At 37.9% G+C, this 14,391-nt stretch overlaps 1 protein-coding gene across 13 annotated transcripts in view; it reads right to left on the reverse strand.

Annotated features, from left to right (window-relative positions):
* CDKAL1 (CDKAL1 threonylcarbamoyladenosine tRNA methylthiotransferase) overlaps nt 1-14,391 on the reverse strand; it is a 424,762-nt gene that overhangs the window by 25,180 nt on the left and 385,191 nt on the right. For all 13 annotated transcript variants that reach the window (XM_074575804.1, XM_074575806.1, XM_074575810.1 and 10 more), the window contains 2 exons: nt 5,075-5,158; nt 1,653-1,817 (listed from right to left, as the gene is read on the reverse strand). In XM_074575804.1, the coding sequence (XP_074431905.1) occupies nt 1,653-1,817; nt 5,075-5,158 (249 nt within the window). The remainder of the gene's footprint in view (nt 1-1,652; nt 1,818-5,074; nt 5,159-14,391) is intronic.

The following is a 14,391-nucleotide window of genomic DNA, read 5'->3' on the forward strand; positions in this document are numbered from 1 at the left end:
TAAAGAAAGTTCCGGATTTGTCACTTACATATGATTTGTCAGGAGGAACTTCCCACTAACAATTTCAGTTTGCGTTCTGTATATTATACATTGGCGAAGCATGATTAAAAGCTTGCAGCTGTAGCTTCCCTATACAAAAGATGTCCCATTCACTGAAGTATCGAGACTCTAGTTTTTTCCAGAAAGTGAAAGTTCCTAACATGTCCAGCAGATCAAACATAAATGAGACACTGCCTTGAAGGAGCACTGGCAGCCACAAAAGTAATGAAAAGCAATTTGTCTTATCATTCGCTTATTGTAGCCATTTACTTGGGCATTCCAGGTACTTGTTCATATCTACTCAAAGGTCAGGAATGAGTTCTTAGAGAAATTATCACTATCCTTGATTTTAATATTTTTATCTCTCTTTTTTAACATACAAAATTTCAGTCAACAGTCTGCTTGCTTGTTCCCATGCTACAAGCTCCTGGCAGCATCTACTCAGTTTAATGACAGGCTTGGTTCTGTTCCAGCAGATTATTAAAAAAAGTGTTCTGATGAAAAAATCAGATGTGTTTAAATAGCTATATAGTCCAATCAGACAATTTGAGGGTTTTGGCTGTTTTTTTCCTCTTACAGACCCTTATCAGGCCAATATACAAATACATAGACAATATTCAAAGGAGAGATTAGCAGTGTGTTTGTCCTTAAGTTTCATGATCTGCCAAACACATTATAGTAAGTGCATTATTGTTGCTCTGTGTTTCCATAGCCAGGTTTATTCAAGAGACCAAGTAGCTTAGCGCAACACTCGTCACGTAAGGTATGCATTGATTATTTCTTTTAAATATGACTACTTAGAACTTTAACAAGGATGCGTATATACTTTAATACTTGTCAACAATTTACTGTAAAAGCAGCAAGGTGGCCAGATAAATTGCCAGTTATCCTTCTTCCATGTGCTAAATTATTGCTACATATTTTTAGAGATCCTAACAACAGTGCTGGAGAAAGGACATCAAATGTGCTTAGAAATGCGATACACATTTTCATTTCACACTCCATCAGTTTTTACAACTAGAGCTCCATGAAATGTATGAGAAAACTTGGCTAACAGCCATACCTACTGAGGTGTAAAATAAGGATCAGATCTCTTTTTAAGAGAGTTTCATTGTCTTTACATGACTAAATCAGATGTTGACCTTTTTCCAAAATATATTGTAAATATTCCGTACCTCTACCCATCAATTAATTTTGAATTTCTGGACTCAATTTTGACCTGTTTTAACAGACATGTAATCAAAACATTTTTTAAAACAGTTTTGTAAAGCAAAATAAACTGATTCATCCTTCCACTAAACTAGAACTGAAATACATTGAATTATATAATCACTGGTGTTAAATCTTTTCAATTCTAATAAGTTCTTTCCTCACCTTGCACCCTGGAACAAGAAACAAGAGTATTATTGCCTTTACAGTCAGCAAAGTAAAGCTATGGGCATCAGCAAAAAAATCTTTTAAATTCAGATTTCAATCTGTCAGGAAAGATTAAAGCTTCATGCATACATAAAAGGGGAACTATAAAATGATAACAGATACATAGCACGGAATCATAATGCTTGAACAGCTGCTGTTTCACCAGTGTAGTAAAGCAGAAAATGTCTTTTACTCACCTCTGTTAAACCAGAAACTTCTCCTTTTGCTAACGGTCTGGTGATGGATGCAGTGTAAACCCTGGCATCTGACACGGGTTGCCCCTTCATAAAATGTTTCCCAGCTTCATAAATATTCACTTCTACCATCTTACCCATTAACAGAGGATCCTTTGGCACAAGAACCTTTAGAATAAAGATGAAGACATAGTTACTAGATACCACAAAGGACATCAGTGTCTCTAGCTTCCACTCAGAAAACAGACTTTTGATAAACACCAGAGAAAATCCTAAAACTTTAAAATTTTATTCACCAGCATACACTGTAGCCCTGACACACCTGACCAGTAACACGTCCAGTTTGCATTCTTCAAGAGCTTTGCAGTGTTAGCTCAGCTCCTTTCAACTCCAACCAATTCCCTGTGTCGTGTTTTCTGATTGATGAGAAAGTTGGGCCTGAGCTGAATCCAGATCCAAACAGTTCCCAAGGGAACTTGTACTACGCAATTCTAATAGACTGCTGTAAAGCTTCCTATTTTCAGATCTATCCCATGATCATTTTAAAAAAAATACGGTTTTGAGTCTGTAAATGCTCATCACAGAAATTATGCCCTTGTTTCTGTTTGCACAAGCCCTTATTTTGATTGCGCAGGTTCTTTGCAGCTGAGATGCATGATTGACAAGGAATCCCTGTAAAAATGGGTAAGTGTGTTTCTTGGGTCAGCAACTAATGCTAGCCTTTCCTGAATTTGCACAACCGTGATATCAGACAGTCCCATAAGAACTTCACGAAAAAGACACCACGTAACAGATGTTCCTAGGTCATGCAGGCTACAAAAGAAAGAGCCCAATACACAGGAGCAAGATGTTTTGCTGGAAGAACAAATGGCACAAAATGCTCTACAAATAGAGAAGCAGTTAAAAAAAGAAAAGTGGAGTCATTTCCTGATTAAACAATGAAAAACTGAATCACAGGGACTTACATAATCGCATTTACCTGAAGCTCATCCACACACAAATGCAGGCTTTTTAAAGGTGATAACCACGTATGTATATCTTGGGTTTTGGATGCTGAAACTGAACCGCCTTAAACCAGCCTGATTTTTAGACAACATGTGCAGACGATTTTCAGAATAAAACTCTGCGCCAACCACATTTGGAGAGCATTTCGTTGCTAAACAGTGCCTCTCCATTTTCACCTCTTACAAGCGCTGGGTGTCCCGCTTGCAGGAAACCATCGCCAGTAGTTTCCCTTTTTCCCTGAAGGCTCAAGGTGGTCATGACTGTAGGAAGTTTCCAGATCCTAGGATTCTGCTGAGCTTCCTAAGCATTCTTCAAGAAAAGCAGGCATCTCTGCCTTTCAGAAATGGGCAACCTGAGACTAATTGGAATTAAGTGGCAAACACAAACCCAAGATCCTAATGCTGAGGCAGTATTACAATGTGACCAGATCACAGTTCTTCCCATAAAACACATCTCAAGCAAATGTAAATCAAAGGAAAATTAGGTAACTAAGTATCACTGGGCCTGCGACCTCTTGAATCTTGGTATCTCTATATGTAAAAGCGAGTAAGTATAAATCCTTAGGGGCAGACACGGGTAAGCGACTACTACTTCAGAAAAAGAAAGAGGTTAAATGAAAATATCTGGGAGGTACTGTAAACAGACAAGCAGCCAGGCTTGGCATACACTCATACATTTTTCTGATATAAGTATTTGTTAGGAAAACATCCCCAACCTTTTTTTCAAGAAACAAAGTTATACCAACAGAAACCCTCATCTTGACTGTTGTTCTGGCAAAGTACCCGTTGGTCAGTTTAGAATACTCTGTTCGATGAACTACCCCTAAACCGCATCACCAAAGCCTCCACAAACGTAAGCTGCAGTTCTACCAGGACGTCTGTCAGTGTAGGTCTGTCGATGTGGCTTTAACAGCAAACTCTTTTAATAGAGATGAGCTTAGTGAAGAGAGAATAGGTTTGGTAACTATTTGAGTTAACAGAACATTACACCAGGACTCTGAGCTTCAGCTTCCAAAGTATAATACGATATTTAGTGACTCAAGAGTGGTTTTCAACTTACTACCATTAAATTTACTGCTATTAAAGTTAGTCACTAGCACCAAGTCTTGTGCTTACCTGGGCGAACAGTAGAATATTACCCTTGTCAAACAGGCCACAGATAAGATTTTAGCAAAAACCCATACATTTTAATAATGGAAAGTATTTATTCCATAATATTATTTAAAATTACTCACTATGTTATTATTTGTATTTTGTGTATTCTTTACCAGTCCCAATCAGGAGCTGTATTAGATGCTGTATAATCACCCCATAAAACATCAACACTTTGCACATGCTGCTTTTCCTTTAATGAATGAAACTTTTATAAAACAAGCATTAAACACCAAAAATCCCCAAGCAATTTCTTTTTAATCTCTATATGGAAAACCATGTTCCTAAAATCTGACTGATAAGCTACAAAAGCAAGGAACAGTCATATATAAGACTTAGACAGAAGAAGAAAAAACCCCGAACCTGAGGAAAAAATAATTAGTAAACCAGATATCTAACAGAAACAGATATTTCAAGAGCATTAATGTGACTTACTACTAAGCAAAAATTAATAAATAAATGCTGTAACATAACCTGGAACCAGAAGAAAGCACTATTGGTGACTGTATAAGCACAGCCATCACCAGTAGCCTTCTCCAGGTTCAGACAACTGAATAACGAAAGGTGGCAAAGGCAAACTGTGGACAGCTCAGTGCAATAAAATGGAGAACAAGCCAAAGGCAAAAGCAGAATAAAATTACGATGATTCAGAAAAGCCAATTTTATTGGTTTTCAGCAAGTCATCTGCTTTTGAGCAAAACTAGTAATTTTGTGAAATAGATGCTGTGCTTCCTTCCTAGCTCAAAGACAATGTTTCTGTGTGGAAAGAATTCATTTATAGAAAAGTCCACAGAAGGAAATACAACATACCAGGTTGAAATCTTAATCTAAAGAAGTTTCTGACCCTTCCTATTGTTTGATTTTTATTTTTATTTTTTCGCAAATTGCATTGCCTGAAAAGATTTTCCGAAAGATCTATGGAAATTATCAAGATTCATCTATTCAGAAAACAATGCTTTGGAGACACAGAAATTAAACTTACAGCAATAATTAACAGCTTCTTAAACCATTTAAATAATGTTATTTAGATACATAGCATGTATTCTCCTCATGCTGTATATTCAAAGAGCCACTTAACATAATTTCAGGTAAATTGTATTTACAACACAGAAACAAAATATCTCATAAACAAGTCTTGATGGTCACGCCTTTTCTGGAAAATGTTCTTATTTCTTTACTTGTTCTTTGCACTGTGGCACACTGTGTTGCTGAGATTATCAGAAAGCAAAAATAAAACAAAAAGATGTTATTTTGTTTATTTAACCGTACCTGCTCATAGAAAGGATTGTGAGCAACATAGTAATTGGAATCAAAGGATTCTTCTGTTACCAGAACCCTCTGCCTCTCACCAACCTGGAAAATAAGAGAGAGATGACTCAGAAAACAAAAATAATGAATTACACTCAGAAGAGAGCTGCAACTACAAGCAAAGACTCTTAGCAGAAATAATCAAATTCTCTGAGGCAATTCACTGTCAGCAACAAAGCCGGGCAGAGAAAGCCCTAGTTCAAACTGTCTAAAACTTACAGCATTATAAGCCAGAATTGAAGGGTAGAACTGCGGTACTGTAATGGCTTAACATGAAAATCCAGTTCAGAAATATAAACTGATTTTTACTTATTAATACAATAACAAATAATAATGTCAGATGTGCACAGAGTCCCATCAAGGCTTCATCCAACTAAAGAAAAAACTCCCCTTTCAGCATAAAACTCTGCAATCAATCACAAAAAGGGTAACATCCCTCTTCCCAACAGCCCTATGACAAATAAAACAATTAGCAGCATCTGAGAGAGGCGGGGAACCGTAGCACACTGCACAACTTCGAGATGCCATCAAGCTCATCTATTTGCCTTGGTTTTTTTAAAAGCCACACTTGTTATTTGCAATGATAAGGCATCTCTTTATCCCCTCTTGGTAATTTCACTAAGCTGTACTTGTGATCACACTGATTTCCACGACAGTGGAGTCAACACTGCATATTACGAAGACTCAATGAAGAAGAGTTCTTAATAGACATAGCGATATTAAAAGCCAAATAAACACTGGGCTAAAAAGACTAGTGTATCAAACCTCCCAAATTCCAAATGCACTAATAGTTCAAAGGAAGCACCGGTTTTCCAATTAGTTAAATGGAAGACCCCAAGACAAATCAGTTGCATTTAGTTGCCAATCAGATATGAAACAAAATTCGACTTTCCCCAAAGTTCAAAATCCCCCGCACACACCTTTTGATTGTGTCCCTTACTGAGTTGTGTAATGAAGTTTATAGCCTAATTTCCGTAAACCTTGGAGGACATTTAGCTCACATTTTTAGTCTGAGTCCATCTCTACTTTTTTTTTTTCTGAATCCAAACATGCCCTGGATTCTTTCCAAGCTATTTGACAAATGCATTCTGAAAATTACAACTGTCTAGCAAGTTAAATTTACTCACTGCTTTCATGCTGCCACTATTTTTAGACACAAAAATGGTTTCACATTTTACTCCAAACTTTTAATATCTGTAAGCAAACTCGCATTCAAGACCCTCTCCCCTCCCTGGAAGATTTGCACCGCATCCTAGCGGCAACTGTAACGAAGAAGTTTTAAGGCCTCCATCATAAGGTCCATGTGAATTAGCAAGAAGATGCAGATCAGATAATAATGTTTTGATTCTTAAAGGTATAAGCAGTAAAAGAGAAGATTAGGATTCTCTCTAACAGTCAGTGGCAGAAAGAAGAATGTGAAGAAATACAAACAGCAATACCGTATGTACCTTACAATCTATATATATGGTATATATGCACTCAGCTCATCTCCCCACAAGCAGTTACAGTTAATTGCCCAGGACCACAAGTACGGGGTACACAGCAGAAGGGGCATAACCCTCAAGTTACAAACCCAGGAACAGAATCCTAATAGTAAAAAGATGTATATTTTTGCATACTTTTAAGAGGTGTTTAAGAGTTCTTTGTAACACATTTAAAATTTCTGTTGTTTCTCTGGGAAGTCTGCAATTAAAAATAACAACAGATACAACACACTCAAATGTTAGTAATCTAAATCCAGCGTAACCACTTGCCATTTCCCTGAACAGTAAGGTGTTTTTTTCTTTCAAGAAAACAGATATTCAATTCAAATCCCCAGAGGAGTTTTGCAAATACCTGTCAAGCAGGCACTGGAGATAACTACACCAGTAATAAGATTACAGGGTACTCTTCCCCTGAATGGAGAGGTTTTGTTGTTTCTATAATATTTGAAACCATTGCTTCTAAAATCACAACCCAGTATCTGCTGTAGCACTACAATATCAAAGTCTCAGATGTCACGCAACATTATGAAAAAGAGTAGGATGAAATGTTAGATAAGCAACACACACCCTTGGGGAAACATGCTACCACTGCAAAGCATCAAGGCCAATCACCAAGTCAAGTCATCACATCGCATTCATTATTTACCAACACCGTAACTTAGCAAAACTGGCTCAAAGAAATACTGGGTCTGTAACTCTTTTCACAATTGTCTGGTGGTTCCCTGGTTCTCTCTGGTCATAACATTCTGCCTTCGTCATCTCTATGAATCCTGCCTGTGAGGTAGTCTAAGCTACATGTATTATCTTCATACCCTCAGATGACAGAATGGCAAGCATGATATGCAAAAAAAAAAAACCAAACCAAAACAACGAGAGGGGAACACCTGTGTTTGACCATTTGATATAAGCAGTGGTTTCTTCAGAGACACATCACCAATTTTTCTTATCTTTGCTTCCATGGGCAAAAAGAGCTCAGGTCTCCATGTCTCAGTGGGCCAGACAGAGCTTCTGGGCTCAGAATTTCTCGGGAATCAGCAAGTCATCAAATAGCATCAAAACTGTGGCATTAAAATTGAGTACCAGAAGTGCAGAGGAGCCAAACAGCCTACACCTATTTACAATACATACATACACATACAAGACTAAGATGGCATAACTGTAAGGAGTACAGGTAAACCCAGGAATTGCTCACTTGCTCAAGTTACTGGATTTGTAGCCTTAGCCAAGGCTGAGCTGACAGAGAAAGATGATATTCAGCTATTTGCAGACTCTTTTGCCATAACAACAGAAAAGGAAAATTCCATTTAATGAGTTAGGCCATTGGGTATTCATGATCTACAAGACTAATTGGCTACATGCATTTGTAAGACAGAAAATTACTATCTATCCTGCATCCAAGTATAATTAAGAGGAAATATAAGTACACAGAATGCAGCTTTGGTATTGAAATTTGTTCAAGAAGTGGAATGTCATCATTTCTGCAATTATTCCCCTGGGATCTCTAGCTGCCTAAGTTTCACCTCTCTCAGAAAGAATTTAAATATGCAGAAACTAGACACGATATCTAATAACAGTCATAATTATAATAACCTTTGATGATTTTTTTTCAGGCATGTACCAGCAGAAGTAATTCAGTATCGTATTTTTATTCCTATTCTTTCATCTGCTTCCACAGGTATGCATGAGTTCCAGCTCTCAGGGAACTACAATTCTGACAAAGCATCTGGAACTGAGAAAACTCAGCTATGGCATCTCAGTTTGGAAGAATTCCTATAGAACCCTGATTTTTTTTCTTTACAGAGGATAGCATGAAAATAATAATGAATGATAGTGAAAAACTTGCCTGGCAACCTTCCCCATCCCAAGATGGACTGGTGTCCTGGTTTGAGGTAAAACAGAAACAATTTTCTGATTTGTAGTTTTACTTTTTAGCTGGGCCTCTTCTAACTGACCAAACTCTGGAATTAACAGCATATTGTTCAGAAACTGTTCACTCAGAGTGATAAGACCTGATCCTACCAAGGAAGGGTACGCAGAGAGGCTCTTGCTTATACTTATTGCTATAACAACCAAGGTCAGCTAACTTCGCTGTTTGCCCCGTTAGAGAGTTGGAAGCAGAGAAGCGTAGAGGGGTCCCACCTGCAGGGGGGAGCGGACGGGACAGGTGACCCAAAACTGACCCACAGGGTATTCCATCCCATCTGCATCATGCTTAGTATAAAAGCTGAGGGATCAAAGGGGCAAGGGGGCTCTGGCTCGCTCTTTCTTCAACGGCCAACGTCTGAGGAGGACCCTTTCTGTTCGTCTGCCTTTGATCCCGATCTGAGCATTCCTGACTCTAGTTCCGGAATTCAGCTCCTGTCCGTTGCTGACTCCAGTCTGTGACTTTCGCTGTGTCTGCTGGTGACATGATCGTCATCCTGGGAGCTGGATACGGTTTTGTATATATTGTATACTTTTTTTCTTTAATTTTTATTATTCTATTATTATTTACTATTTTCTTATTTATTATTATTTTCTTTAGTTTAGCTCTTTTTCTAAACTCGTAAATCTCCTTATCTCTTCCTCTCCTCTCTGAGGAGAGAGGGGGGGAGGGCCATCTGTCATTCTGATTGGCCAATCTGGCCAAAACCACAACAACTGGTAACATCATTTACACAAGGAGAATTTGGTTTCAACAAAAATAATGCAACAAGCACTGCTGGTCCTATCACTTCTTACACTGCAACAGTTCCCAGGTAGTCAGTAAATCTCAGAATTTGTGATCAAATCACTTACGAACTTTTACTTCATTTTCATTTACCCTACAGGAAATTCTGACATGATAATTCTATAACTCATTTTTCCCTTTACCGAATACCATAAAAAGCAGTTTTTCCATCTGGATGATTTTTGAAAATGAACGAAAGGTAAGAAATGTCAAACATCCTTCTTGGCTGCAGTCAAATTAGGTTTGTTTTTTAAACCAAAACTGACCAAATTACGTAAAACACAAGATTGATTTTTAAATTCTACAATAGCATGGGTGCAACAGACAGGCCCTATTTACATGCTTTGATAAAACATTGCTATGTAACGTCAACAATGGCCTGCTGTAATTATACTCAGATAACGTACGCTCCTAATCTTTTTTTCCTAATGAAAACTGTAATTGTTCCAGTTTGATTCATTACTTATTACATCCAGAGCACGTGGCGCATGATCTTTCTCACTGTTTCCTTATTGTTCTTTTCTCTGAATTTTACGAGTTACAAGAGTCTTTGTTTGTCTAAAAAAAAGTATTAATAGCCACTGTATTTCTATTTCTGTGTCTCCCATAGAAGGAGGCACACTGCACACACAGCCGTCTCCATTCTTTGAGAGACAGTTGCCAAAGCCTCCTTTCAGGTTGAGTTCAATTCATCGTGGAACCGATGAGCATCTCTCCACTCACACTGAAGGAGGCTGGCTCGGATTCTGACCCCAGACATTGTGGAGAATACTTAGTACACGGCTTGGAAGCCACACAAAAAGCTACTTTCCTTTATTTGTTATTTAAATAAATCATAAAGCAGGCAATATAAAATGCACACTGTCACAATTTATGTGTGTATGTTTTAGCAGATTATTCTGATGAACGGAACATTTCTGGTAAACATGTGTATTTTGACCTTTACTAAGTATAACAAAATTTAAGCAAAAGTAATTTAGAAAGTGTTCATTCTACATCATTTTTGGTATACTTCTCTCATGATTTTTCAGTTGTGGTCTAATTATTTAAAAAAAATTTTAATAATTATGCAGATGATGTGTCCTTCCCTATAAAGCAGAGAACTGCTGGTCCTACTTTTCATGAATCACATTAATCCTGCAATTAGAAACCAAATTTCTCAAAAATTATAATTAAGCGTTCTCTAAGCCTTCTATTTATATATTGAAGCTGTTTTCTCCTCCAGACAGGAAAGTCTAGATATGCCACAACCTCCCTGTAAAAAAGACAAAGTTTGTAGAAACTTACAATATGGTCCCATTTTGACGAAACCAGAAGCCATCTCCCTCCAAAGTCTCCTTTGTACTGCTTTTTGCTGCTATTCAGCACTGCCCCTCCAACATTTAGGGTGTATACATATCTCCCTTTCTGAAGGTAGTACTGGAGACAACAGACTTGTCTCAGAGTTTTTCTACAGAGTTGTTAGGGTTTAAAATGTGGAGACTGGAAAACAGTAACATTAAAACACTTCAGCTCCTGAGCATGGCAAATTTGATGCCAGGACAAAAATACTTTTCTAGCGTACAGCATAGACAGCTGCCACTTTACTAGGGCTTATGCTACCACTGCTTTCCAATTCCAGATGGGTAGGTGCCTCTTTTTTATTGTGTTATGTTTAGTGCATAACCCTATACAGAACTGCAGCAACAGAGTATTAATATTTAGAGTCCTGTATCTTTTACATCATACAAGCATCAATCTGATTAATCTTTACAACACATCTCTGGCCCATTTTACACCTGAGGAAAGAAACAGAGAACCTGACCACTCCAGTGGTGCAGAGTAAGCAGCAGAATTCACCGCACGGATTTCGTATATTCCTGCTTCCTCCTCCGAAACCTAGACGATGCTGCCTCAGTCGCACAATGCCACTAATTAGGAAGGAAAACAAAATTCTCAATCTCTTACATAGATCAGAGAGCTATGTACGTAGTGCAAATATACCTGTTAAAAGATAGTGGGTATTACTGGTCCCACCATCCGTATCAGACTGTTTGGTACTTATGTCCAGTGCGGCTAAATTTTACCGTGTCACACTTGCTACGAATCAGTGTTTTTCTCCTGCTTATGTTACTCAGGTTTTTTGCAGCCTTGGAAACAGGCTGCATTGAGTGGTCATCTTTGCACGCACGAAAGTACTTAGCTCTTAACTAGAGAATTACAGAATCCCAAATGAAAAGCAGCCAACATTCATCAAGGTGTCCCATTTCACTGTCAACCAGTACAGCTGACTTTGTTAAACCACCATTATTAAACTGCCCATCTTTAAACAAAGCTGCAGGAATTTTATTTTAAAGGGATTACATAAATCGTATGATTTATAAAATAATATCTAAGCAAACTGCCTTTTGGTTTTGTTTTGCTTTGTTTTAGGCACAGATGCTTCAGACACACTGCTCTTTCCACAGCATAATTCAAGAATTCAGAACGGACACAGGCAACAGATGCCCACAGGACAAACTCCTTCAACCATTTTCCAGGCTGGCTTGAGGCTGTGCAAGCAGGAAGGATTAGGTATAAACTAAAGACAGCCAGCCCTAATAGCACACAATCAGCATAATAAAAAAGTGCCTTAGACCTTCAGCAGCAGGCAATGCAGCTCATTAAAAGCGAGTGAACACCTTCTCTTTGGTTCCCTTATGAATTTGTTGGCATAGCGATGGGGGAGGGAAAAAGTAGGGAGAGAAGGAGGCAAGAGATGGAAGTAGATTGCTTCTGCTTTCTTGGCCCATTGCTCACGCTTCAGGGTAAATAGATCCTTTCTATTACTGTGCACCTGCATCTGACTGCTTCATTTCGATTTGGTCTCCTGCTGTGAAAATGTAGCTTCTTCCAGCACATACAAACCCTGCCATGCAGCTCAGATGAAAATTATATTCAGAGATGTGAGCAGTGACCTAAAAATGACAACTGGTCCTCAAAATATCTGATTCCTTTTAAATTCTGTAAGTTTGCATTTTGCTTGTCTCTTCTTTTCATTGCCTAGAAAAGCGCTAACAAAAGTAGCATGTTGACAACTCTTGTCATATTATCTCTCTAAATTCTATTAATATTGTACATTATTATAATGTACATAATGTACATTATTATAAAAGAAAAATACATTTTCTGAAATGGGAGATACATATTTCATCTTAAAGCAGTCTCTCTCTTTTGGATCCTTCTGTTGTAAACCTGGGCTTAAGCAGTAAAAGGATATGGTGGCAGAACTGGGTTTTATTCTGGATCTGGCACAACGTTGCTAAGGGACTCTGGCTGTTTCCTTGTCCTCTCTGAAACTGTTTCCACATGTGCAAAATCCAATTCTGATTGTTACACACCTCCCAGAGTAGTGACCACAAAGCAGAGGAAGTTGCTACAGCAATATAAAATACTCTATGCAGAACTGGTATTTGAGACTAGCATGTAGCATGAACATTCAAGCAACTGCCTTAATGTAATACGGGCAAAAGCCTCTCCCCTCTTTTTTCAGGGGATCTAACAAACCCTTAAAATTGTGGCAAATATCTACAGACAAAGTCTAAATGAAAAACAGAAAACATCTGAGTAGGTAAAGTATGTTTAAGGTCTTTCTTTCATACCCATAACAGCTCACAAACAAAACAAAAAACTAGACAAACAGTCTGCCCTTAAGGAAACTTGACTACTAATGCTGATCTTCTAGAATGGAAGATGGAGTTCAGAGGAATCTTTTAAAAATATTTGTAACTTCCAGTCAATTTGTCAATCACATGGATTCTGGTGGCATGAGTAAACAAATACTTGGGTTCTTTAAATTTTATTTTGTTTTTTTAAACAAGCTAAGCCTGTGGTGAAGTTAGGCTACCACGCTTGAAAATACGATGGTCTTTGTTAGGAAAGGCCATCCTTTCAGCTTCTTCAGTGAAATTATTTTAGATTATTTAAGATTGGCTGTTTTTGTTGGAAGCAATTCCTTAAGATACAATGCGTATTTCCAAGTGATTTAAGCACAATATGAAGTGGCAGTTGCTAAGGCAACAATATGCAATTCCTGTTTCAGTGATCTCTTTTAACAGCTGCATAAGCCCAGACAAGTAACAGTTATATGAGAATTTATAAATCATCTTGGTAAATACCCTATCAAGTCACTTCTCCAGAAATTACTTTAGGAACTTGCAATACCAATCTATTTTCTCAGACTAAAGTCTTGTCTACACTACTAAACTGCTCACCAGTGGCTCTGTCAGAAGGGTGCTGATGTAGCACAGACCGATGTAATCCTGTGTTCAGCACAGATTCAGCATCACCAGCTGTTGGAGAGAATTGCCAGTAATGATAAAAGGCCCTAACATAAGTGTAACTTCAGCAAATCGCAGGCAGAACTGCATGTTGCTTCCTCATAAACAGGAGAAAGCAGGAAAAGGCTGGGGGTAGGTGAAAACACTGGATGCAAGAACAGATGACAAAGTGAAGATAGCATCGACACAGATCAACAGTCAATACGGTCTTCCCTGACATGATACCGGAATCCCCCCAGTAAGACTGGATGCTCTCAGAATACATCTATAGCCTGGTATTTTTTAATCAAATACACTAAAAAGGCTGGTCCAGAAGTTGGGCTTCTCTCCGAAATATCAATACAATTTTTCTGCTCATCCTACAACTGAAGCCAATGTTCTCTGTTCATCTCATCTGAGAACAAAGGAAGAGCAGATGGGATAAAATAGAAAAAACAAAGGTCCAAAATGACCCTGTGCACTAACCCAAACCCGACTCTTCCCCAAAATCCACTAAAAGCTGTATTAATACAGTTAGCAACACACGAGATACATAACATAACATTATTGCAAGTTAATCAGAATACAAAATGGTAGCACTAACTGAAAGAGTTAAAAAAAGGATATAAATATGTATCAGCTCTCTTTTCAAAAGAATAATAAAACTCCTTTTGCATACATGAATCACAGGCTACTAACAAAAACATCTGAACATTGTCAGAAGCTGATAATGTTAATGAGGATAGGATAATGATATTATTTTCTTTTATTTTGAAGGTAGCCAATATGTGATCAAAAATTACCCAC

Source organism: Larus michahellis, chromosome 2 (genome assembly GCF_964199755.1).
Source record: "Larus michahellis chromosome 2, bLarMic1.1, whole genome shotgun sequence".
Lineage (NCBI taxonomy): Eukaryota > Metazoa > Chordata > Aves > Charadriiformes > Laridae > Larus > Larus michahellis.